At 42.9% G+C, this 26,582-nt stretch overlaps 1 protein-coding gene across 2 annotated transcripts in view; it reads right to left on the bottom strand.

Annotated features, from left to right (window-relative positions):
- The window catches only part of LOC147195560 (glycogen debranching enzyme-like), an 85,136-nt gene that overhangs the window by 38,299 nt on the left and 20,255 nt on the right, over positions 1–26,582 (bottom strand). The window contains exons 7-15 of one of the 2 annotated variants that reach the window (XM_086128442.1): positions 24,042–24,153; positions 18,767–18,893; positions 17,720–17,822; positions 17,184–17,281; positions 15,033–15,172; positions 9,542–9,729; positions 8,780–8,903; positions 6,613–6,776; positions 6,358–6,459 (exon numbers count right to left, since the gene is read on the bottom strand). In XM_086128442.1, coding sequence (XP_085984568.1) covers positions 6,358–6,459; positions 6,613–6,776; positions 8,780–8,903; positions 9,542–9,729; positions 15,033–15,172; positions 17,184–17,281; positions 17,720–17,822; positions 18,767–18,893; positions 24,042–24,153 — 1,158 coding nt within the window. Of the gene's footprint in view, positions 1–6,357; positions 6,460–6,612; positions 6,777–8,779; positions 8,904–9,171; positions 9,296–9,541; positions 9,730–15,032; positions 15,173–17,183; positions 17,282–17,719; positions 17,823–18,766; positions 18,894–24,041; positions 24,154–26,582 lie in introns of both variants that reach the window. The other variant, XM_086128443.1, reaches the window with a different exon arrangement.

The raw sequence follows: 26,582 nt of genomic DNA on the forward strand, positions 1-26,582 counted from the left end.
CCGAATCAATCTGCCTCAGCACTCTTTCTACCCAGGTTGATATCTTGCTTTGTGAAAGCATAATAATTATCTGCTATTTCTCTTTTGAAATAATACCTGACCACACTATTAAATCCTTATCGATCTGCATTTGTGGGGGTGGGGGTGGGGGCTGTCCTTAGTAACAGGTTCACAGTGGCCTGCCCGGAGTGTGACCATGAAATTTTCAGCGGAGAGGTCGGCGCTGTTGGACAGTCTGCGTTGGTGCGGCTGTATGGATGGCTTGTGGAGTCATAGATGAGAAAAGAGGAGCGCCAGCACGGAGCGCGGATGCCTATTTGGAACTGAGAGTCACCACTTGGAATTGAAATGGGACAGGAAAAATGAACCAATCTCTTTTATTCTTCTTGTTTACTTTCAAACTTAGCTTTTAGCAGTCAACACATTTTGAGCATGATGTCTCTGATCCACTGGTGAAAGGGCACTTTGATTTCTCTCCACTTTCAAATAACAAAACGTATGCAGGAAAAGTGGTTAAGATTGGATGACTGTCCATATCTTGTTATATTATTTTGTTATTTTATGTTAACTGTTCTAAGCACTTTGGAACAGCTGCAGCTGTTGTAAGAGCGCTGTATCAACAAAAAAAAGATGTGTTGTATAAGAGTCAAAATTCTTTGGTCTGATAAGGCAAAGATTGAACTTTTTGGTGTGACTGTTCCGAATTCGGAGAAAAAAAATACCTTTATTCCATTATGAAATAAGGTTGTAACATTACTACGGCCCGACCAATATGGATTTGTTTTTTTTAGGCCGATGCTGATGCCTATTTTTGGCAGAAGAAAATATGGACTACCGAGTCATCATCCAATTAATTTAAAAAACTTGAATTTTGCATTTTTCCCCCCAAAGCAATTAAATGGCCGTCAATTATAAGCAGATAAAATTGCGACAATATAACAAATAATTGGTTTTCTTTCAGTGGGTTTTCTCCGGGTACTCCGGTTTCATCCCACATTCCAATAACATGCATGGCAGGCTGATTGAACACTCTAAATTGTCCCTTGGTGTGAGTGTGAGCGCGGATGGTTGTTCGTCTCTGTGTGCCCTGCGATTGGTTGGCAACCGGTTCAGGGTGTCTCCCGCCTACTGCCCGAAGAGAGCTGATGAAAAATGGGCTACTGGAACAAAGCGGAGATGGGCGAGATGCGAAAACATGGCTCTGTTGGAATGCTACTACTCAAGCAAACCCAGTCAGAGGGGTTACATGCAGAGAATGTGGGCTAAATGGTTACTTCGAAACCCACAGTCACGGTTGACCACGAAACAACTAATAGCTCAGTGTTCCAACATCCACAAACGGCAACTACTGTCACAACTTGAGATTGATGAGGTACAACTGTTGAGGTGGGGGAACTGTCAATTTGCTCTTGGCCCTCCTGGACACAGGCTATTTTATCTCTCTATAAGGTGGAAGAAGACCCAACACCACGTCGTCTTTTCTTCAGTTTATCACAACGCAACACGAATCGATTCGGGCTCCTGTGAGTCTCAGATTTCATCAGGAAGCCTCGAACAACCACAGTCACACATATATATATAGGTATAGTATGTTAATTATGTTAATTAGGGGCGGGCAGTCCTTCCCCTTATGTAAAAACCAGAAACAAAGAAAGTCAAGCAAAGTTCGATCTTGACATGATGACAAAGTACAGGCCTCTGTTGCTGGCCACGAATCTTGAGATTAGGGTTCCTCTTTGAGGGCACTTGACAGCCTTCAGGGACTTTTACCAGGTGGCGGAGGCAAGAAAACCCTCGGGCGGCTGTTAATTAACCAAGGGGAGATATGACCCAAACTTCACCCTACATTCTTTGTTTTAAGTACTTTAGCAGTTGTTTAGGACAGAGACTAGTATCAATAGGACTCATAGCAAGGTGAAATTCCTCAACAGTGTTCTACGACTACTTCTAGCAGAATAATTCCTTAACACAACGCAGGTTCCATGGTGAAGGGCCCCAGGCTTCCAGATCAGAGATTGGAGGTCATACCAGAGATTGGGAGGCAAGCCCCAATGAATGCAGATGAAAAGTGTGAATGCAGCACTGAGGGCGATCCCGACCGTAACGATCACGGAAACCAATGAGCTGATATACGCTTCAGCATCACTGCTCCTAGAGATGCTTGGCTATAAGAGCAACCATGGAAGCCATGAGATACGTTACCCACCATGGAAAAGACGGTTGGAGGCTAAGATCAAGGCGGCTCGCAAAGATGTGAGTCAATTGACAGAGGCCCAGAGAGGTGTGATGAAAAGGCCGATACCCGAGAGGTGCATCCAGATGACCATACCTGAAGCACTCGAAACTGCCAAACAAAGGCTCCAAGCCTTGTCCAGCCGCCTAAAGCGGTACACGAAAGAGAATGAGGCCAGACGAATAAACAGGCTGTTCGCAACACAACCTGCGAAAGTGTAAGCCCAGTGGCAGGGTCCTAACAACAGAGCTGACCCACCAAGACTGGAAACTGAAAGGTACTGGAAAGGCATATGGGAGAAGGAGGTTGCACATAACAGCAGTGCACAATGGCTGGTGACCCTGAGAGAGGAGCACAGCAACCTCCCTGAACAGAACCCAGTTACCATAACAGTGGCAGACATACAGGAAAGAGTCTCAGATATGAAGAACTGGACAGCACCAGGCCCGGACATGGTCCACACCTACTGGCTAAAGAAACTCACAGCACTCCATGAGCGCCAAGCAGCACAAATGAACCAGCTGCTGAGGGATGGGACTCACCCAGGATGGCTAACCGAAGGGTGAACGATCCTGATCATGAAGGATGCCTCAAAGGGTGCAGTCCCATCCAACTATCGGCCAATAACCTGTCTCTCCACAACATGGAAGCTCATGTCAGGCATCATTGCGGCTAAGATAAGTGGACACATGGATCAATACATGAGCGAAGCACAGAAGGGCATTGGTAGAGATACCAGAGGAGCCAAACATCAGCTCCTGGTTGACAGAACAGTCGCACAAGACTGCAGGTCCCGACGTACCAACCTGTGCACAGCCTGGATTGATTACAAGAAAGCCTAGGACTCGATGCCACATACATGGATCACTGAATGCTTGGAGTTGTATAAGGTGAACAGGACCTTAAGAGCCTTCGTTGCGAACTCGATGAGAATGTGGAAAACCACACTTGAAGCCAATGGCAAGCCACTTACCCAAGTATCCATCAAATGTGGGATATACCGAGGTGATGCACTCTCCCCACTGCTGTTCTGCATAGGACTGAACCCCCTAAGCCAAGTAATCACTAAGAAAGGCTATGGATACCGCCTCAGAAATGGAGCTAAGATCAGTCACCTCCTCTACATGGATGACATAAAGCTGTATGCTAAGAGCGAAAGGGACACAGACTCCCTGATCCACACAACCAGGATCTACAGCAGCGACATCGGGATGTCATTCAGGCTTGAGAAATGTAGTCTGATGGTGACTAAGAGAGGAAAGGTAGTCCGCACTGAAGGGGTCTCACTCCCTGAAGGAACAATAGCAGACATTGAGGACAGCTACAAGTACCTCGGTATACCACAAGCCAATGGCAACCTCGAACTGGCAACAAGGAAAGCGGCCAAATACCTCCAGCGAGTGAGGCAAGTCCTAAGAAGCCAGCTCAATGGCAAGAAGACCCAAGGCGTAGGTTGTGCAAAGAGGCACCTGAGACGATCCAACACATAACTGCAGGGTGTAAGATGCAGGCAGGGAAAGCCTACATGGAACGCCATAACCAGGTGGCTGGCATAGCTACCGAAACATCTGTGCGGAGTATGGACTGGAAATCCCAAGGTCAAAATGGGAAACACCTCAGAAGGTGGTGGAGAATGACAGAGCGAAGATCCTGTGGGACTTCCAGATCCAGACTGACAAGATGGTAATGGCGAACCAATCAGATATCGTGATCATAGATAAAGGGCAGAGGAAAGCCGTTGTAGTGGATGTAGCGGTCCCAAGTGACGGTAACATCAGAAAGAAGGAAGACGAGAAACTCGAGAAATACCAAGGGCTCAGAGAGAAGCTGGAGAGAGCCTGGAAGGTAAAGGTGACAGTCGTGCCTGTGGTGGTCGGAGCACTCGGGGCAGTGACCCCAGAACTAGATGAGTGGTTGCAACAGATCCCGGGAACAACATCGGACATCTCAGTCCAGAAATGTGCAGTGCTGGGAACAGCAAGGATACTGCGCAGAACCCTCAAGCTTCCTGGCCTCTGGTAGAGGACCCGAGCTGAATGAGGGATGGACACCACCCGAGGGGTGAGACGAGGATTTTTTTTTTATTAGAGCTGTCAAACGATTACAATATTTAATCTAATTAAAAATGCAACTGTCATAATTAACTCAAATTCACAAAAAATTAATCGTGATTACTCACGCATTTTTTATCGTTTCTGAATTTCCTTTGATATTTTTTTGTCCTATTTTTCCCCATTTTAATGCTCTCATCAACATGAATCAGTTTTCTACGTGCAAAATGCAAATATTTACTGAAATAACAATTTCGATTTTCAATTTTACATGAACATTTTTCACTTGGAGCAGTTATTCACACATAATCTCTCACACAATATTACTGTCCATCAACAACAGTGAAAAAAATATTTTGTCACACAACAGCTGCTTAACAGCTCTTTTTATGGAATCAAAACAGATCAATATAACATTATAAAGTGCACATTTAAGGTAAAGTAGTACCCAGCCTAAAGTGGATTTAAGCCATGGTTGCATACTTCGTTTTTCTCAAGTTTGCTTTGAACACAGCAGTCAGGCTATGTTGATTCTGTTGGTCCTTCTTGCGTGGAAGTCTCTCTACGGTTTGTTGTAGACATCATTTCGGATGACTACACTTGGTTCGATGACAACACTGGAGACGTTTTATTTTCGCTAGGTCGCTACCACTGCACCGCTGAACTTCCCGTCACTGTCAGACGAACACAGAGAAGCTCCACCCGTTTGAATGATCGAGAAAGCTCAGGAAACCTGGGGGTTGCTTTTCTCCAAAATTGCCCAAATTTGTCTGCTCTTTTTGAAGCACAGGAGGGGCATCTTGCATTTCAAAGGAGAAGTGGTCGGGAAAAATTTGCAGAGTGTCTCTGTGCGTTCTGAAGTCTGCAAATCTCGGATCAAATTCTCTCCTGTTATTTCAAAATTGCATCAATATACAGTCACGGCCAACATTATTCATACCCCAAGATGAGGAATAATTTTGGGCGTGACTGTACTTTTGATCACTGAATGGCATGCCACATCCACACTTTGTCTTGCATGCTGGGAAATGGCAACGTTTTGTGTGAGAGACACAACAAAAGTCAAATGCTGCCATTATCTGCTGACCATTATCCGCGGAGGCTGTGGGACATTTATTTTATTACATAAAACCCATGGAATGCCGCCATGGGGGCGTTATTTACTGCCGTTTATTTTGTACTTTGGATTCAGCGTTATGTCTTGGCCAACAAAGAGGTTCCATTGACAATATTATGGAATCGGGTAGGCTCCAGGCTGGACGGGACAGCGACCGGGAGCTGTCTGAGTGGAGCCTTTGGAGGTCATTTCCCCTTGCTGGCAATGTCAACGGAACTTGAGTGTTCGTATTCAATGTGCAGATTCATCATGATAGAAATAAAAGCGGATAGTGGCAATCATCGCCGTCAACTTACAAACAAGTAAGCCCATTTCGACTGATGAAAAACAAAATACAATCCCTATGACGCAGTAGGGTGTGCAAAGCACAGTTGATGCCCGGGGCGAGCAAATGAGCGCCAGTAATATTGACTTTGTCTATCTTCAAGTCAAACATGCTCATTTAAAACAGAAGTTGCAATTCCCTGATGGCTGTGCATGCTAACGCTCCATCGTTGTTATGAAATGTTTCTGTGCCACCATGCGCTGTGTGAGTGTACATCATTAAAGCCTCACTCATTCAGCCTTCAAATGACTTGTGTTTGTGGGACGGTCAGCGCGCTCGCTGGTGACGCTGTATCACACTGTTCTTTAGATATTATGGGTCCACACAACTTGTTCCTGAAATCATGCTAGCTTTGCATTGTGAGACTTTGTTTTGTTGAGGCCAATGTTTAAAATAGTTTCAAAAACCAAGTCTTACATGAAATAAATCCTTCACAAATGTAAGTTAAAGATGACGAGCCAAAAGGTGGCAGGAACGTTCAAAATTTACGCTGGAATTTATCAAGATGGATTAATACTGGTTTGTCGTCACATCCATTTTAGTGGCATGAGACAGATTGCAACATGTACTTGAAGCACGTGTGTGTGTGTGTGTGTGTGTGTGTGCACACGCGCACGCGTGTGTCCATTACTTGATGTGGTACTAATTCATCATATCCTCGGGTAGAGCCGGTAGCACAGCAGGCCATCGAGACCATAGCAGAACTCGAAAGAGAGTCCAGAGCTGAACGCAGCTGCAAAAAGAAACAAAGAATGTTTTCTGATTTCATGTGCTAGTACTAAGAATTTCTTAATGGTACTTTCTGGGGAAAACAACAACAAATCATATTAATTGGTTGTTATTTTTTAACCACAAGTTATGGAATTGTATTCCGTTGATAAAACACCTGGATAGGACATTCGTTATCATGGGTTACATCAAGGAACATGGCATGTGCAATGCAGGGCATCAGTGGGCGGAGACTTGGCTGAACAAACGCTCCAACTGGTTCCCCGCCATAACGATAGACCAATCTGCCCTCTTCGTGGCTATCACCAGCTGACATGGCCTCTAAAATATTACGGGTAAAAAAAACACAGGACAGAGAGGGAAAACCTTGTAGCTTTAATGACATCACAAAAAGGCTTGCCGAAATCCACTGCACACTGAGCAACGCGACAACGTGGGAGAAACTGTCGCAGAGTGCGCATAACTATGTGACGGGTTTATATGTTTGGCTGACCGCTGGCAAATAATTTTGCTGGGATTTGAATCACACGTCAATGGCATTGCAACGTTGCAGATGGCCAATCAAAAATGACATTTTGCATCATGTGATCATGAATCAATAAATAAAACATGATGTTTCGCAAACAAAAATTACACCAATACATATACTAACACATTATACATTGTTTTACAATAATACTTAACTATATTCATAGTTTCATATTTACCTGTAGCTAAAAAGTGACATGCTGTCCTTTATTCTCACTCATTTACACTTTGTTATGATCATTTACCGAGTAATCTACTTTGTCCTTGACTAACACGCCATGTTTGTTTGTTTGTGGTTCAATTAAATGATCATATGACCCCCCTCTGAGCAAAAACAAGAGTAGCAGATTTTGTGTAGCAATGAATCAGTGGTCAGTATCGCCAGGCGTGCGAATTTCTTTGCAATTTTGTATTTTAGTCGTGCTCAGTTGCATTGCTCACTGTGCTCGCTTTTTAGCTAGAGGGACACTTTATCAATTTTGCCATTTTCAGCGGTAAAAAGTTAAGATTTTGTCTAGAGTAAATTTGATGATTTGATGCCATTTTCATGTACAATTAAATGCATTTTGCCACTTGTTGACTGAAAATGACATCTCAGGAGCTCAGCTTGGAAGTGTTACATGATTGAGCCGTAATTGGTTGTTACCTGGCCCCTGAGCACGTGTTGTCAATCTCAGTTTACAAAAAGTGACAAAATAATGTTGTCAAATTCATGATACACAAAACACACACACAAAAAAATAATTGCTGAAATTTGATCAATAAGTATCCCTCTAAGTTTTTTCCAGATACAATGGCGTCACACAATAGAGTAGTTAATGTTTAGTTAGTATCTTAATGGTTAATTGAATGCAATGTTAATACTACACTTGACAAGGACTTTTTATTTAGTGATTTGGTGGTGGTATAGTAGTAGCATTTTTATAGTCCCAGGAATAAATCAATCTCCAGTAACGCTTGCTTACTTAGATTGGTGTTGCTTGAGCATGACATTGCAATCATGGCCTAGCTAACAATTACCATGCCAGTATTTCATCACAGTCACTCCCGTGGTGTCACATAGGTTTGTTTAAATTGTAAATAAGTTCATCTATGTGTTCATGTGTTGTGACCTGTTGTAATTGTCATTTGCTTGTGCAGGAGTTTTTTTTTTTTTTGCCTAACTCAAACTATCCTCAAAATGAGGATAGTTCGAGCATGTTTTTCCCCCCCTCTCCCTCCCCTGTTGTTTCTTCCGACTTTCGGGGTTGAGTGAACGCTGGCGCGTCTGGCTGCCGCTGCTCAACCCGTTCTGTGTTTTATTGTTTTTGTTCCTGATTGTAAAGTGTCCTTGGGTGTCTTGAAAGGCACTTATAAATAAAATGTATTATTATTATTATTATGTACTTACCCGTTCTTCCTCTGAATTTTCCATTTTCACTGGTTGTCAGAAAACTTTGACTCTCCATCTTCAGCAGTGTATCAGGATATTACAAAATGGATAAATGGTTCTAACATATTTACTTCTTATCCCATTTGTCTCACAGTTCAGAGGTTCTACCGTCTTGGATGGAGTTTTCATGTTCTCTGGGCTTCCTCCCATAGTCCAAAAATATGTGTGTTAGGTTGACTGTGTACTAAATTGTCCATTGCTGTGTGTGAATGATTGTCCATCTAAATGTGCCTTGCAATTGGCACTCAGATGAGTTCCCATTCTACGTGAATGCTGAAAATAGTCATTTCATTTACATGTTGATCGTTAAACATCTGTCATAGCTAAATACTTCAGCAACTTATATATAAATACAATACTGTACCTCGTATGAGTGATGTAATCCCTAGATCTGTAACGAAGATGTTATCCAGTTCCTCACTGCCAGTGAAGAGTTCAGCCACCACATACAGGTTAGGGCGCACTGCTCTAGCCACATCAAGCATGAACTTGTCAACCACCACCACGAAGCAACACATCAATGTCCAAGAAGTCAGAAAGTAATTAAGGTAGGAAAAAAGGAAGTGTAGGAATGAATTTATCAAACAATTGTTGAAGAGATGAAGTCGGTTAGTGACAACAAACAGATTGGGAAGAATCACACCACATTCATTCATGCAGTCCAAGAAAACAGAATAGAAGGAAAGTGAAAGCACACAAAACGCAGGGAAAAGGGAAGAGAAACACCACAACATTAGTTTTTTTTTGAACAAGTACCTCTTACAAGGCTGCTAATTCCCAGCCGATTCACAAATACATTGTCAATGATTTCGCTGCCTGTAAACAATTCGGCTATCAAATACAAATTGGGTCTGACCACTCTTGCTGCATCAAGCATGGCCTGGACAAAACATTACATTACAGACAGGGAGAAAAGAAGAGACTTGTAAAGAAAAGAAAAGACTGGTAAACAGTATACAGCAGTTTTGGAGAGCTTACTTTTCTTTTTATAAATTGTATGTCAATTTTTTGTGAGCTAAATTGGATCAAATATCAAATGAGCATCTAACTCAATAGAACAACAGGTTTTCTATATTTTCTGATTTGAATGTCTCTGGTGACGCAGACTACTACAAGATAAGCTTACCTCTGCAACATGTAATGGTGTAGAGTGGCAGTTATCCAGTCTGACCCCATGAAAATATTTGGCGGTTATTTCAGTGTATTTCTTCATGTGAGCCCACAAAAAAGGGCAGTCTTCGGGTCCCTTGCCATAGCGAAGTTTGACACTGTCGCCCCAGCATATCAACTCCCGCCGAATGTAGACATTGGATCCTAAAGTAAGCATAAATTAAGACAACACACACAAAGAATTACAGTAAGCCGACACTCAACTCAACTGTATTTATAGAGTAATTTAACCCTGGAGAACCCACGGGGTCAAATTTGGCCCCTATAAATTCTGCTACTCAAATGACCCTTAAATCCCAAAGGGTCATCTTTGGCCCTAATCCTAAATTTGGAGTAAAGCATTGAATATTTGAACAAAGATATACAGTATTTTGGTGTTCAGTGAACATATAGCAGTCATTTAATGTATAATTCATCATTTTCCAAAGAAGAAAAAGGTTCTTGGGTTCTCCAGGGTTAAAACAACCACCGCTCTATACAAAGTGCTGTCAACGGCGCAAATATCATATAAACAACAATAAACAATACAAATTCTTCATGTTTTTCTACTTTCTTCTCTTCTAAATTTTGCTGCTGTAAATCGCGAATTTCTCCATTGTGAGACAAATACAAGCTTTCTTATCATATCTTATCTTAAAGCACAAAAACAGTGAAACTAAGATCAGGTCTGAGTCATGATGAGTCAAAAGCCAAACAATACAAATTAGTTTTGAGAAGAGTTTTAAAGATCGGCAGCGAGGGGGCTTGCCAAATGTTCAGTGAGAGGCCATTCCAAAGAGAGGGACCAGCAACGGAAAAGGCTCCTCTGAGCTTCTGCTTAATTCTTGGTACCTCTAATATTGTCTGGTCCGCAGACCTGAGGTACCAGGCTGGGGGCTCGGAGGAGTTCAGAGAGGTAAGGTGGAGCGAGGCCACTTAAAGATTTAAAAACAAATAATAAGATCTGAAAAATAACTCTAAATTGTATAAGGAGCCAGTGAAGGGATGCCAGAATAGGAGTGATGTGCTCTCTCTTACGAGTATTCCGGTGGACGACAGGGTAACCACCCTATGAATACGGGTTTTGGGTACAACTACTGGCTGTTGTTTGTGCCTCTGCACCAAACAGCCGTTCCAAGCACCAACTCTTCTTGGAGGTCTTGAGTCCTTGTAAAGGTTGCTGGAAAGCAATCCCACTGGGGACCCGCTTGTTACGTTGGAGGACATCAACGGTCATGTGGGTAATAACAGTGAGACCTGGAAGGGGGTGATTGAGTAGAACGATCCTCCTTATTTGAACCAGAGTCGTGTTCTGTTGTTGCACTTTTGTGCTGCTCACGGAATGTCCATAACTCAACTCAATGTTGGAGCCTAAGTGTGTCCATACGTGCACTTGGTACCAGGACAATGAGTTAGATAATTGACTTGTGGTCGTGTCATTGGACTTGCGGCCACATGTCTTGGACACTAGGGCGAAGAGGGGGGCCGGGGGGTGCGATCACAACATGGTGATGTGTTGATGATGAAGAAGAATGAAGTAGATGGGATGTGAATCAGCGCCTCTAAATCTGACACAATGGTCCTCCGTCTGACAAGGATGTAATGCTCTCTCCGAATCGAGGAGGAGATCCTGCCCTAAGTGGAGCATTATAAGTATCTCAAGGTCTTATTCGCAATTGAAGAGAGACAGGCACATTGGTGCAGTATCTGCAGTGATGCGGACTCTGTATCAGTAGCTCTTGATGTCAGTTCACCTCAAGGTCCATCCATCAATCCATCCATTTTCTGATCCACTTTATCCTCACAAGGGTCGCGGGGGGTGCCTATCCCAGCCTTCTTCGGGCAGTAGGCGGGGGACACCCTGAACCGGTTGTCAGGCAATCGCAGGTATCTCAAGGTCTTATTCACAATTGAAGAGAGACAGGCGGATTGCTGCAGCATCTGCAGTGATGAGGACTGTCTATCAGTACCTCTCAATTCAACGGTCGACCTAGATGCCAATCCTCACGTATGGTCATGAGCTGTGGGTCGTGACCCAAATGAAAAGATCCTGGATCGAGGTGGCTGAAATGACCTTTTTCTTCGTCGAGGCTCTCCCTGAGAGATAGGGTGAGAAGCTAAGTAATCTGGGAAGGGCTCAGAGTTGATCTGCGACTCCTCCGCATCCAAGGGAGGCAGAAAAGGTGGCTCGGGCATCTGGTTAGGATGTCTCTTGTGTGCTTCTTTGGTGACCTTTTCCAAATATCCAACCAGGAGAAGGTACCAGTGATGACCCAAGGACACGCTGGAGAGACTATGTCTCCCGGCTAGCCTGGGAGGACCTCAGGATCCACCTGGAGGAGCTGGACAAAGTGGCTGAGAAAAGGGAAATCTGGGCTCCCGTAGGCCATTTCACCTGCGACCCGACCTTCGGTAAGCGTTGGAGAATGGATGGATGGATATTTTTGTTCTTACCATACATAGAGTATTCAAATCTCACGCTTCGTGAGTGTTTCATTTTCAGATGAGGATCATATAGCCCATCTAAAACCCCGTGGACTACTAATATGTAACATTTTTGAAGTTGTAAGATTTTGTGTATGAATTTTGAACACGACTAATTATTTCTAATTGGTATCCAAAAATTGCTCCAAAAAAGGACTGGGTCATTACGTTATTGTTTAGGATTTACGTTTTACGTTTACGGCCATTCTACCTGCTGAGGGAATTTAGCACCATATTGCTGGAAGCTATATACATCCGCCCTGGTTCAACAGCAGGAGAGAGGCTCTGTATGAACTCCATCAGCACATGAGTAAGCAGCAGACAGCTTACCCTGATGCCTTTCTCATATTGGCTGGGGATTTCAATCATGCAAACCCCAAGAGCGGGCTTCCACAATGCCATGGACATGTCAACTTTCCCACAGGAGGTACCAATAATCTGGACAATGTTTACACAACCAATAGAGGAGCCTACAAAGCCCTCCCCCTGCCACACCTTGGTGCCTCAGACCACACCACTGCTATGCTAATGTAAGCATACAGGCTGCTGGTGAAAGTCATCAAACCGGTAAAAAAAGCAGATACGGGTGTGGCCCGAGGGGTCCACAGAAGCACTCCAAGACTGCTTCTCCACCACAGACTGGAGTGTGTTCAAACAGGTAGCTACAACCAACAGCAACATCATTGACCTCAATGAATATACAGAGACTGTCACATCTTACATGAGGAAGTGCATAGACGATGTCACGGTCACTACAAATATCACCACTCGGGCCAATCAGAAGTCATGGCTGACAGGTTAGGTCCGCAAGCTCCTGAGGGCCAGGAACACTGCCTTCAAAGCTGGGGACGTGGTGGGTCTTTGGACTGCCAGGGCCAACCTGTCACGAGGCATTCGATTGGCCAAGAGACAATACTCCAAGAGGATCGCAGATTAATTCAATGAGAGCAAAGATGTCAGGAACCGGTGGCGTGGGATCCAAACCATTACGGACTCTAAGCCCACTCCGCAGACCTGCGACAGCTCCTTCTCTCTACTGAACAAACTGAATGAATTCTTCGCCCGCTTTGAGGTGAACAACAACACTCTAGCACAGAAGACCCCACTTCCTCCTGGCGACCAGGTGCTGACGCTTTCCCGGGATAGCGTGACACGATCCTTCAGAGGGACAAACACACGGAAAGCGGCAGGCCCTGACAACATCCCTGGTCGTGTCCTGAAAGGCTGTGCTGAGGAACTCACAGATGTCTTCACCGACATCTTCAACACCTCACTGAGCCAGGCTGTTATGCCCACATGCCTCAAAACCACCACCATCATCCCGGTCCCGAAAAAGTCATCTCCCTCCAGTTATAATGATTACCACCCGGTCGCACTCACCCCTATTCTTATGAAGTGCTTTGAGCGCCTAGTCATGCTGCCCCCCCCACCCCTCCACCCTGGACCCTTAACAGTTCGCATATCGGCTTAATCGATCAACTGCAGACGCCATCTCCATTGCCCTCCACTCAGCCCTCACCCACCTGAAGACCAAAGACTCACACGTCAGAATGCTGTTCATCGACTTCAGCTCAGCATTCAACACCATCATCCCCCAGTGGCTCATCCACAAACTGGACCACCTGGGGCTTAACACCTCCATGTGTAACTGGCTACTGGACTTTTTGACGGGGAGGCCACAGGAAGATCGGGTAGGCAGAAATACCTCCAGCACCATCATGATGAACACGGGGGGCCCCCCAAGTTTGTGTGCTGAGCCCCCTCCTCTTCACTCTGCTGACCCACGACTGCACTCCCTCATCCTGCTCCAACCTCTTCATTAAGTTTGCAGACGACACGACTGTGGTGGGTCTCATCAACAACAACGATGAGACGATCTACAGGAGTGAGGTGAGCAGGCTTGCCATGTGGTGCAAAGACAACAATCTATACCTGAATGTGGAAAAAACGAAGGAGATTGGTATGGACTTCGGAAGAACGCACACCCAGCATGCTCCACTGACCAGCGACGGTGCAGCAGTGGAGAGGGTGAGTAGCACCAAGTTCATTGGTGTGCACATCTCTGAAGACCTGACCTGGAGCCTAAATACCACCTCACTGGCCAAAAAAGCCCACCAAGCGCCTGTACTTCCTCTGCAAACTGAGGAGAGCAAGAGCCCCGCCCCCCAATGATGCAGACTTTCTATAGAGACACCATTGAGAGCATCTTGACCAGCTGCATCACCGTGTGGCACGCCGCGAGCACCGCGTCTTGCAGAAAGAGTCTGCAGCGCATTGTGAGAGCGGCTGAGAAGATCATTGGTGTCTCTCTTCCTCCACTCGCGGACACTTACAACGCTGGTCTGACCCGCCAAGCCACCCAGATCGCAGGTGACCTCACCCACCCGTCTCACAGCCTCTTTGACGTGCTGCCGTCGGGAGGAGACTGCGATGTCTCTCTGCTAAATCCACCAGGCTCAAGAACAGTTTATTTTTATTTAACATATTTATATATTTATGTCTTGTGGAATTTTAACGTAAATTTTAGCTGTGTCTGTTCAATACACTCCATGTTTGCACTGTGGTTGAGAGAGGAAAGTAATTTCATCTGTGCTGTATGTTACACGTAGAGCATATTTGACAATAAAAGCTGACTTGACTTTATTGTCAAATGTGCTCTTTGTGCAACATACAGCACAGATGATTTTTTTCCCTCTCAACCACAGGAGAGAGAGGTTATGCTCAATGAAAGGTGGCTATAAAAAAATGAATGAAAATATTGAGAGTCAGTTTTTACAGTCAGGGTCACTAAAATATCATGGTTCTACACGTATCAATTCACTTTCAAATGCTTTCAGGGGTCCTTTTTAGAACAACTACAAGGTTTTAATTAACTCAGGAGGCATTTATTTATGTCCCTTTGTACAAACCCAATTCCAAAGAAGTTTGGACGTTGTGTTAAACGTAAGAGAATACAATGATTTGTTTACACTTAATGAGTTTACCTGGCTCAGCAAAGTTGCGCAGAGGATCATCCCCCATCACCCAACCATTGAAAGCCAGGAAGTGACATGTCTTGTCTGGTTCATCCAGCATCTGCATCTCATGCTCAAGAGTCATATCTTTATATGGGAAGGTGAAATACCTGAGAGAGGGAAAAAAAGAAACAATTCAGGCCCTGTTAACAAACGATTACAATTTGAAAACTATTGAGAATATTCCAATGAACAATGCAACAAATACAGAGTTGATGAATTCAGTTGCAGCAAACATTTGGATCAGACAGACTTCATTCACCAAGTATTCCACCCAGTAAATTTGAGAAATCTGGAAAGAAAAGTCCTGACCTGAGCAGTATAGCAAGGTGGCTGGTTAGTTCTGACACCGTATAGGAACGTATGTCCTTGTGATGTTGATACAGTGGAGCCAACGACAAGGTCTGCTCTTGGGTCAATTTTGGATATGAACATAGGCTTTATTTTATACACAACACTTTTGTTGTCTGATTTCAAACAGTAAACTATTGACTAAAGTCAATTATTGTGTATTTTGTTAACCATGCAATTTTAAACTGTCGACACAGTGACATTGGTCTGTAGGTTGTAAATAGATTTATATAAAGATCTACTTTTATAGAAAGGAGTCATTTTTGCTGTTTTCATTTTTAAGGGGAAAATACTAGTTTCAAAGGACAGTTTACAAATGAAGAATATGACGATGCCACATATTCCAAAATATTTTTTATTTATATAATGTTCATATCATAGCAATTAGTGGATTTTTGAGTGTTTTTTTTTGTTTTTAACAATACAAAATTATATCTCTGTTATTTACAGCACGAATAAACACGCAGGAGTTTTTAGTTTTATTATTTAATTTTTATCTGTTCCATTGTTATTTCTTGGCCTAGAAATTTCTTTGGTGAGATCATAACCAACATTGGCAACAAAAAAAAACATTATTTTAGCAATACCTCTAATTTTATCAATAATATGTTTTCTTTTATGAAGTATTCTGGGAAGTCCATAAAAAATAATTATACTATTTAACACAATTCTTGCGTTTTTCATGTTCCATCACAATAATGTGTGATATTAGGGGTGTTCACACGGCAAGATTTGGTCCGGTGCTACGCCGGGGCTGCCCCAGTAGAGCGTTCACACGTGCAAATTAGCTCCGGCGTAGCCCCGGAAAACAGCTTACACCGGACCAAATTTGATCCACCTCAGGGAGGTGGTTTAAAGATTTGCTCCAGAGCAAATGCTCATTTGCGAAGCAGCACCAATGTAAATTTGCACGTGTGAACGCAACTAGGTTAAATTTGCTCCAGAGCAAATGCTTGTGAAGAGTTGATTACGTACGGCGAGAATGCGTTGCTTTCGTGCTCTGTCGGACTTCCGTCATGTGTTTGTTTAATAACGACACAAGACTTGGCTGGTAACATCTTTCCTTTTGTAGGAGACTGTACTGTCTCGGAGTTGTTTGTGTAGTTTGTTCCTTTGTTGTGTGTTCACAACCCCCCGCCCCCCATATAATTTATTTTGTGATTTCCTCTCTTGATTTTCTGTTTGGCGCATTACGTGTTTGCTTTTCTGAGTGTCATTGAAGTCATCGTTGATTTACGTTTTCGGGGGCGGTCACTCTCGAGCAGAAGGCACGGAGAACGAGAAGGAGAAGGACGTGCCTGTCCAGTAGTCGCTTGAGTTGTGTATACGTTTTAAAAAGAACCAACACGACAGCTCATTTTTTTTCTGTCGTTTTGCTCCGCTGCAGAAACTGCCGTGTGAACGCAAGTGGGGCTGCACCGACCCTGTGCCGGTGTTGACACGCTCAGCGGCTTTGTACGTGTGAACGCTCCACACAATTTGCTGCGGTGTAAAATATATCTCAACAAAATACATCGGTGCAGCGCCGGAGAAAATGTGTGCCGTGTGAACACCCCTAATGTTCTCTGACTTGCTCTTATGTTTACTTCTTCATTTTTATATGTCTGAAACCATTTTTCATCAGCTTTTGCCCTTGATTTGCTAATACTCAATTAAAATATTTGTCTTTCTACATGCGTCATAGATCCCATTTGTTCTTCTAGGGTCAATGAAACACTGATGCTTCCCGGTCAGCCTAAACAGACAGACAAGCGAAGAACAAAAGTTTACCTGGTAACAAGAGGGTTCTTCTTGCTAACAGGGCCTATTTTGGGGCCATGTTCTGCCAGACGCTCATACATTACATTTCCCACAATGCAGTTGGCTGCCTGCAAGCAAACAATTACAAGCAAATATGAACTAAAAAGAGTGATAAGAGATAATGATTGTTTTCATGTCTATTATCTAAACCATTTATCCGTTGGCTTTATTATTTTTTGGCTTTACAAACTGCACAGTTGGTCAATCACAAAAATGTTCAACCTGGTAGAAATGTTTGTTTAAAAGCGACAAAAACACAACCTGATTTTGACATTGAACAGTTGATGTGAGCCAAAACTGGAAGATTGCAGGTCTGATGTCATTAAAAAATGACATGGAATGCCAGTGACTTCGACGTGGCGTTTGACTGTTGATGTTCGCCATGTGTTGACTTTTCATCATGTCTACTCATACAGTCACCTTTGTAACCTACTTTCTAATCAATTTAGGAGACATTGCCTTATCAATATGTTACCGAAGAAACATGTTACGTTATGTTATGCTACCTGTTCTTGATGCTGATGCACAATGTGCAGTTGTTCCTCATTAAGCTGGTTCAATTTCTGTCGCAACAAATGGCAGCACTCCTCTATGTGCTGTGGGGACAAACTGTACGAACAGCAAAAACAATTATTCTTAACAAATATATTTTTTAAAACTGCTTCATGACATGTATGCGGATAAAAGAAAATTAGATATGCACTGTGGAGTTTTGGCATTCCTGAATCAGATTTCCAACAACAATAGAAGAATCAAATACAAAAGAAGACAGGAAGATGGCAGTCTGCATAATAATTGATCTTTTTGACAATACATATTTACATCAATATATCAAATTTTGTGACACATTGTCTGTGACAATACAAGATTTGTGGCAGCCACAGAGGATCGGGCTCAGTAATGTTAACACCCCGCCAACATCAAATTATATTTACATTTATAAACTGTAGTACCAGCCACATTTCATGAATTACATGCTATTAATATTGAAACAAAACAACCACAAAATTGTGTTTTTTACAAAAACATTTAAAATCACAAAGATTTAAAAAAGTAAATATTTTGTTGTTGTTTAGTATTTCACCACAATAATACATATTTATAATAAGACTGAGAATATGGTCATGTTCAAATCATATTGAAAATGATTTGAATTAAGGGCGAGATTCAATACATGATTTGAAAATGACATACAGTTACGTAAAGAGCAAAACAACTTGCACTTATGTTTTTCTGTTTAACACACCTCAAAATGACCAAAGAGGCATGTACAGTACTGTAAACTACGCAATCTACAATATTTTTATAAATATAGGTTTCAAGACGTGTGCAAATGGTTATTTGTAATTTGTCCATGCTTGAAATGTCCTTCTGTGGCTTGAACATTTGCGTGAAAAGATAATTCTCAAATCAGTTAAATGATAAAACACAAACAGGGAAGAAGAAAAAAAAACACATTTTTTCTGCTCTGGTCAAAAGATCCAGAATATCAAATATTGAATTTGATGGCACACATACATTTCTACAATGAGCTGTGTTAAAATGTGTCTTACCTGTGAGGTACAAAAGTTTCTAGAGCAGAGTTCATATCCACTGAGTTGCCATAACGTCGCCAACCAGGGTCCTGGATGATGATAAGGCCATTTTTTCCTCCAGTCTTATTATGGTCTGGTTTCGCACCTTGAAATACAGACATGGTACATGTGACACATATTCATCAGATTATTAAAACCCGGGACACGCTGGAAAGACTGTCTCTCGGGTATGCTGGGAACACCTCTGCATCCCTTTGGAAGAGCTAGCTGGAGCGGAGAGGATGAAAAGAGGTTGGATCTCTCTTCTGAGGCTGCTGTGCAATGGAAGAATGGATGGATAGATCGATGAACGCAGAAGAATTTGAAGACCTTCTCAATTACACGGACACGCCTTCACATGAGGAAGCAGAGTCTGGGGTCTTTCGGGTGAGCTCTTCTATTGTCATGGTTGATCCACCAAAATGGTTAAAAAGGTCTTTGGTGATAAGCCTGGATGTGGTAGGGCTCTTTCTGGTTGACAATCCTCTGCAATGTCTGGTGGACATCCAGGGCAGCACCTCTGGATTTGCAGACTGGGGCGGTGGTCCCTTGTTAAGGAGGATGACTAGAGGGTGTGCTACAACTGCATGCGGATTACACTTTATTCGGGGATAATGTTGAGGGGGGTCTCAGATTTAAGAGGATCAGGGGGAGTTTTGTCCTGGCCGTGGAACCAGCTCTGCACCCTCGGGAGTGCATAGAAGTCCATTCAACCGGTCGACATGTGTTTTGTGGATTTGGAGAAAGCATTCGACCATGTCCCTTGCGGCGTTCCAAAGGGGTGCTTTGGGAGTATGAGGTACCAAATCTCCTGAAACAGGGTGTTCAGACCCTGAACAACCGGTCCCAGATCTGGGTCCGCATTGGCAGCAGCAAGTCTGACTCATTTCCACTGAGGGTTGGACTCCATCAAGGATACCCTTGTCAGTGATTCTGATAACTTCTATAGACAGAATTTCTAGGTGCAGCCAAGGCGTAGAGGGAATCGTTATTGGGGGCATCAGATTTGCATCATCCTGCTGTGACCGCCAACATTCAGTGGTGCGGATCGCAGCCTATCGTAAAACGGTTGACCCCATGTCAAATCACCCCCATCCCCCCATAAAAATCGGAACATTTTAACCAAACAGATTTTAATTTTAATCAAATTGCTGTACTCTAATTTGAGGACAATCATAGCAGGGGGTTGGGAGCTATGGCCTGCCAAATTTTTATCTTTTTGGCAAAAAGGCGCCCGAACACTTTCTTGTGTCTCAGGAACTATTGGGCCAGTCTTCACAAAACAGCTATTGTTGGAAAGGGAATCTAGGATTCCAAATCCGTAATTGTTCAGAAGATTGGGGTATATTTAAATCACTTTACCTTTTGACCTTCTGGATCATATGCACTCAACTTTTTTTTTTTTTGAAGTTCAATCTCTCACATGTTCCCTAAAACATAAAAGATTCAGATGTTCCATTTTTTTTTTGTTTGGCAGCAATAAGAATTCAAAGTATCAATTCACTGAATAATCAACTTTCAATGAATGTTCAATGAATATCTGGGGGTATGGATACGTTGACTCCTTATTGCTGCAAAACCAAAAAAAATAATACATATCTGACACTTTTATATGTTCTGGACAACACTTACGAGATTACATTTCATGAATAACCTTTTTCCGGTCATGTGATCGACATGTCAATTTCAAGGTCAAATTATACAAAGTAGCTCAAAAGATTAGGTTACTAAAATATGCAACAATTTTTGAAGTTATTGCAGATTTGGAATACTTAGTTTCTGAGATATAAGGGTTTAAAGGAAGGTAGCCACGCCCCTTCTTGCCAAACATATAAAACATTTGGCGAGCTGTTGCTCCAAACCCCTGCTCTGATTGACCGAAAATTTGAGACTTTGGGTTGTGCCATTACTCTCAACAATTACAGTGTGTTTCATTAAAATCAAAATCCGTTTGCTAAAACTCACTGGGTGATTTGGCATATCAATATCAGAACCTCCAAATCTAAAGCCATTATTCTCAGTTGGGTGGACTGTATTTTTGGGTCTGGGATGAGATCCTGCACCAAGTGGAGGAGTTCAAGTACCAAGAGTGCAAGGAGGATGGAGCGGAAGATCGACAGGTGGATCGGTTCAGCGTTGGCAGTGTCTTTGAAGAAGGAGCTGGGTTGAAAGGCAAAGCTTTCAATTTATCGCTCACCCAAGTTGACAAGGTGTGGGTCGTAACCAAAACTACAAGCTCCCGGATACAGGTGTCCCAAATGAATTTCCTTCGTTAGGGTGTCCATCCGGTGCTCTACATTAGAGAAAGGGTGAGAAGCTCGGTCATCCCGAGGGGCTTTGAGAAAAGCCACTGCTCCTGTGCATCAAGAAGAGGTAAGGTGGATCAGGCATCTGGCATCAGGATGCCTCCCTGACGAGGTGATCTGGGCACATCCCACCAAAAGGAGGCCAGGCCGCGTTGGAGAGACTATGTCTACCGGATGGCCTTGGCATCACCCTGGAAGAGCAGGACGAAGTGGCTGGAGAAAGGGAAGTCTGGGCTTCCCTGTTAAAACTGCTGAATCCACGACTCATCCTTGGATAAGCGGAAGAAAATGGATGGAATGCTGGATGAATGGACGGATGGATATAACATACAAATTGATTTGGACATTGTTTACCATTGACTGTATGTAGATATACAGTTGTGCCTTGAGATACGTGACCACGTTTTTCACAAGACGAGGCTTCATTCAGCCAATATTTTTGCACTGACTTGCAAGCAAAATTTTTAGATATAAGCACTCTAAGAGGGCAGTGAACGCAACTCAACTCGCTTCACAACAATTAGCAGTTTGGCAGCAGGTGAACAATTCTTCAAAATCGAGGATTCAAACTTATTAATGGCAGTCCAAGTTGAAGTTTACTGTCAAAGTAAACATGCAAAAAAGAGAATGTAAGATATATCATCCTGTCATGTTCCGTTTGTAGTTAGATTCGAGGGGACTTTAATTTTGGCAAAACAAACCGGAAGTAACTTGTCATGTTCCGTTTTTGGTGAGATTCTACGGCACTTTAATTTTGGCAACACAAACCGGAAGTACCTAGTCCAGTGAAGACCTCATGGTTTTGTGCTAGCTGTTGTTATCGTTTCTCGTTTTCTTCTTGAGTATATGCCTTGGAAAGCATCGTCTGTAAGTTGAACCCTGTTTAGATTGCACTTTCATGATGTCTACCAAACCGTTGCTTCAGTTCTAGCATTGGAAATATGCAATATTAAGAACGATTTTCCGTCCGTTTTTGCTATGCTACATTAGCGCTTGGGCTATCCATATTAGCATATGGGCTACTGCATGCTAGTTGCGGCTATTTTCAATGCTAACCGTGCATATTTTGGTTATTTCTGTTCCAAGCTTATATTGCGTTTTGACAAGTTAACATTACAATGTACAGTGTTGACACAGAGACATTTAATTTGAACGGTGTGAAACATCCCCCTTTTTGTGTTTCTATTTCTCTGTACAGTTTTACAAAAAACCTAAGGAAAAAGAAACTAAAGCTCCATCTCAACATTGTGGATTCTTGGTCTTTTTTCGTTGTTCGCTATCTGTCTATCTGTTCACGTCTCGGACACAGACAAGTAGGACAGAATAACATCCAGCTATCCATTTTCCGATCCGCTTTATCGTCACAATTAGGGTCACGGGGAGGGGGGGGTGGGGGAGGTGGGTGCTGGAGCCTATGATTGGTAGAATCTCAATATTTTTGACAGCTGTCTTTACAATGATACAATAATGATATTACTATGGGCACGGTGAAAAAAAAGAAAAAAAAAGAAAGAAAAAAAGTTATCAATCCAAAAGGATTGGAAAGTGCAATTTTTCTAGGTATTTTTTATAACTTCCTGACAGCCAAAGTCAGCAACAAATTAAAACTAATTCAATTCGCATTGAACTGTAACTTTGCTTTTATGACAACTCTCAGGAATATGAACTATGCCTGAATCGTGTTTTGAGGGTCCCCGTACAATATTTTACATTGTATGACTTATTAATCCACAAAAACATGACAGTCAATGAACACACATGTTGCGACCGAAATACGACGCAGGCCAGTGAGGCGCAAGCTGTTTGTACTTACTCCACTGCTATACTTGTTCACACCCTCGTCACGTCCCGACTTGATTACTGTAACTCCCTCCTGCTCGGTCTCCCTCAAAAAACCCTCCATAAGCTTCAGCTGGTCCATAATTCAGCCGCTCGCATTATCACGCTCACACCATCCATAAACCATATTACACCTGTCCTCCAACATCTCCACTGGCTCCACATTATACACACAATATAAAATCCTGCTCCTTACATTCAAAGCCATCCATAACCTTGCCCCTCCATACCTGTCTGACCTCATCCATATTCCTACACCTGTCCGCTCTCTTCGCTCTTCCTCCTCTCTCCTCCTCACTGTCCCTGCTCGTCTCGTCACCATGGGAAACAGAGGCTTCAGTCGCTCTGCTCCCCAGCTCTGGAACACACTCCCTGCTGACCTTCGTAACACAGATTCATTTCACACATTTCAAATCCAGCCTCAAAACACATCTGTTTAGACAAGCTTATTCACTCTGACCATAAATCCATTGTCTCTATTTTGTATTATTTTATCTTATTCTATTTGATGTTGTTTTTAACATTGTATTTGTGGTTTTTTAACTGCTTGTTGTAAGGTGTCTTTGAGTTCTTAGAAAGGCGCCCACAAATAAAATGTATTATTATTATTATTATTTTTTACAACAAGCTTTGGTATTTCATCCACAGGTAATTTTGAAATTATAAAAATGGTCACGTAAGGTTCAAAAACACAAATGTGTACTGTCCATATATACTTGACAGAAAGCACGGAAGTGGATTTCTTGTGTGTGTGCTGACCAGGCAGCAGTGGATGCATGTGTCCATCGCTCGCTTTGGGTGTCCCTCCTCCCTCTCACCCTACGCAAGATGATATTGTATTAAATCTGGATCAGAACAATTACATAGATTAAAGGGTCTCAAACTTTGTGCATCCAAAGACCCCTTAAAGGACACATTTTTCCAATGGCATTTGAACATAACAACCACGTATAACACAAATTGCGACATTTCTCCTGAAACAATCATGACCTGTTTACAGGAAGGAATCTTACCAAATATCATTATCATGAAAAGCTGTGTTCTGCCTCAATGAACAACATGGACGTTAACAGAGAGGAGCTAATTTAGAAAGGCAGAGTTGTACAGACCATTTTGTAAGAGCGTTCTGAACTGCTCCACAGCGCTGTCCACTTTGACCTGGTAGAACTCCCACAGTTTGATCCGAGGATACACATCCTGCCACAGCACACTTCGGATTTCCTGACACACACACACACACACACACACACACACACACACACACACACACACACACAAACATTGACAAAAGGCATTTTTGTAATCATTTTGAAATCCAAATGGTATACACCATTATATAGCTAAAACACATTTTTTTGAAAAATTGAATGCATTCAGTGGACAAACAATATCCTGTTGAAGTTTGGTTTGGTTCACTCAATCAAAAGTGAGATCGAAGCAATGTTTGCCACTGAAATTAATTGACAAAGAATTACTTCATTGCAGCCACCTCATAAATATATGTTCAATTTGTTTTTAATTGGTGCATAGTTAAAATAAATACAGTACAATACAGAAAATTTATTCAATCTGTTAATCAATTAAACAGCTAAGGAAGGGTGAGGAATAGAAATATATATTTGTGTGTACATATACAGTATATAGAAATGTATGTTCTTGAACCCTGTCATCAGCAAACAATACCAGTATCATAACTTACAAACATCATTTATATACAACAACAAAAAATAGTTTAGGGCACCAAAATGACCGTTGAGAGACACCACAAACAGTATCCAAAAAAGATGAGGAAACATCACACAACTTAATAAACTGTTGTCTATTATGCAGATAGATTTTGAACCAGTCTAACACAACGCCTCGAATACCATTCCAGATTTTTGAGGATATTATTCCTGTGTCGAGTTTGCATGTTCTCCCCATGCCTGTGTGGGTTTTCTCTGGGTACTCCGGTTTCCTCCCACATTCTAAAAAACAAGCATTGTAGTTTCATGGAACACTCAAAATTGTTCCTCGGTGTAATTGTGAGTGTAAATGGTTGTTTGTCCACATGTGCCCTCCGATTGGCTGGCAAGGAGTTCATGGTGTACCCCGCCTACTGCCCGAAGACATCTGGCATAGGCTCCAGCGTACCAGCAACCCTAGTGAGAATATGTGGCTCGGATAATGAGTGAAAACAGAAGTTACGGTTTTTCGTCCTAGTGGGCCTTGTATATCACACCCTACTGACCTGACCCCAACAGTTTCAAACTTGTGAAATTGGACATAGATATTAAATGTACTGGAAAATCGGTGCTGTTGTTCAATCCATCTTTTTTCATCCAAGGCAGCTGGCTAAGGTAAAGCGTGCCCTTTCTCAACAGCGCTTAGAAACATTAAGCCAGGCCTTCATTACATCTCGGCTGGATTTCTGTCATGCACTTTATTTTGGAGTCAGCCAGTCCTCCCTCAAGCGTCTCCAATTGGTCCACTGCACCTTGCCTCTCTGAACTCCTCCATACCTACGGACCCGCCCAGAGCCTCAGAAGCTCAAATGGCTGGAGCCTTTATCGTTGCCAGGGCCTCCCTTGTAATGACCTTGCATTGAATATTAGGCAAGCCCCCCTTCTCTGTCCATTTTTAAAACTCATCTGAAAACACATTTTTGGTCCATGGCTTTTGACTCAGCATAAGACTTTGTAGTGATTTATGGTGTCTGCTGTGTTTTTGTTATTCATTTAGTGTTTTTTTTCTGTCTTTGTCATTGGATGATTTATTTCTACTTCATCTGCAGCACTTTATATGCAGCAATGGTTGTTATAAAGTGCTCCATGAATAAAGTTGAGTTGAACTGAGTATATCAAAAATAATATGTAAATGTGATCATTTTTCTCCCAATATTTTGTGCGTAACTTTAATTGTTTGTAAAAAGGGATGGTCATAACTTGAGGTTCCACTGTATGCGGAGTGCTTTTCAAGTGGAAGCTAAAAAAAAAAAAAGGTCACCCAGAATTGTGTAATGATTCTACAATGACTGGTTTACCTTTCTTATTCTGTGTAGACGCACAGCAATACATCTAAAATGTACGCCGAAGGCTCATGTATTTTGCAAAAAACCAAGGCAATGTACAACTCGCAGGTAACATCTGATCTGTTCACCGTGAGGAAAAAAAAAAGGAGAACAGGCGGAGCTTTTATTTTCATGTGCATGCGTGTGTACGGTATGTAGTGTTGTCAACTAAGCTACATTGTCCCTATATTTAGTGATGCCTGTAGTGACTATTCTTGAAAAAAGAGACTTGCAACAATGCCAAGAGTGGTCCTCAAGTTAGCAACATTCATCTTTCCTGCATGGTGGACAGAAGAGGTGGATTTGCACTGACACGCAAAGAGTTTCCTCCCACTCCCCTCCGTTCCGGCGGGGCGCGCCCTGGGCGCCTCACCTTACGGTGAGACCCCACCTCCTTCCCCGCCGGCTGGTGTGCATTTAGCCGCGTCTGGGGCCCAAGAGCCCCGGTGTTCCCCCCTCGCGCCACTTGGAGGCAACCCACCACGCGAGGCTACTCCTGTCTCCGATCCTGGGCAGTCGGCCTCCGTCAGGGACTTGCCCCCCCTCCCGGGTCCCACACCTGGCACGAGTCCCGCTGGTGCCTTGCGAGGTTCCACGCCAA

The sequence above is a fragment of the Hippocampus guttulatus genome, chromosome 14 (assembly GCF_054856545.1).
Source record: "Hippocampus guttulatus isolate MCC_2025c chromosome 14, RoL_Hgut_1.0, whole genome shotgun sequence".
Taxonomy (NCBI): domain Eukaryota; kingdom Metazoa; phylum Chordata; class Actinopteri; order Syngnathiformes; family Syngnathidae; genus Hippocampus; species Hippocampus guttulatus.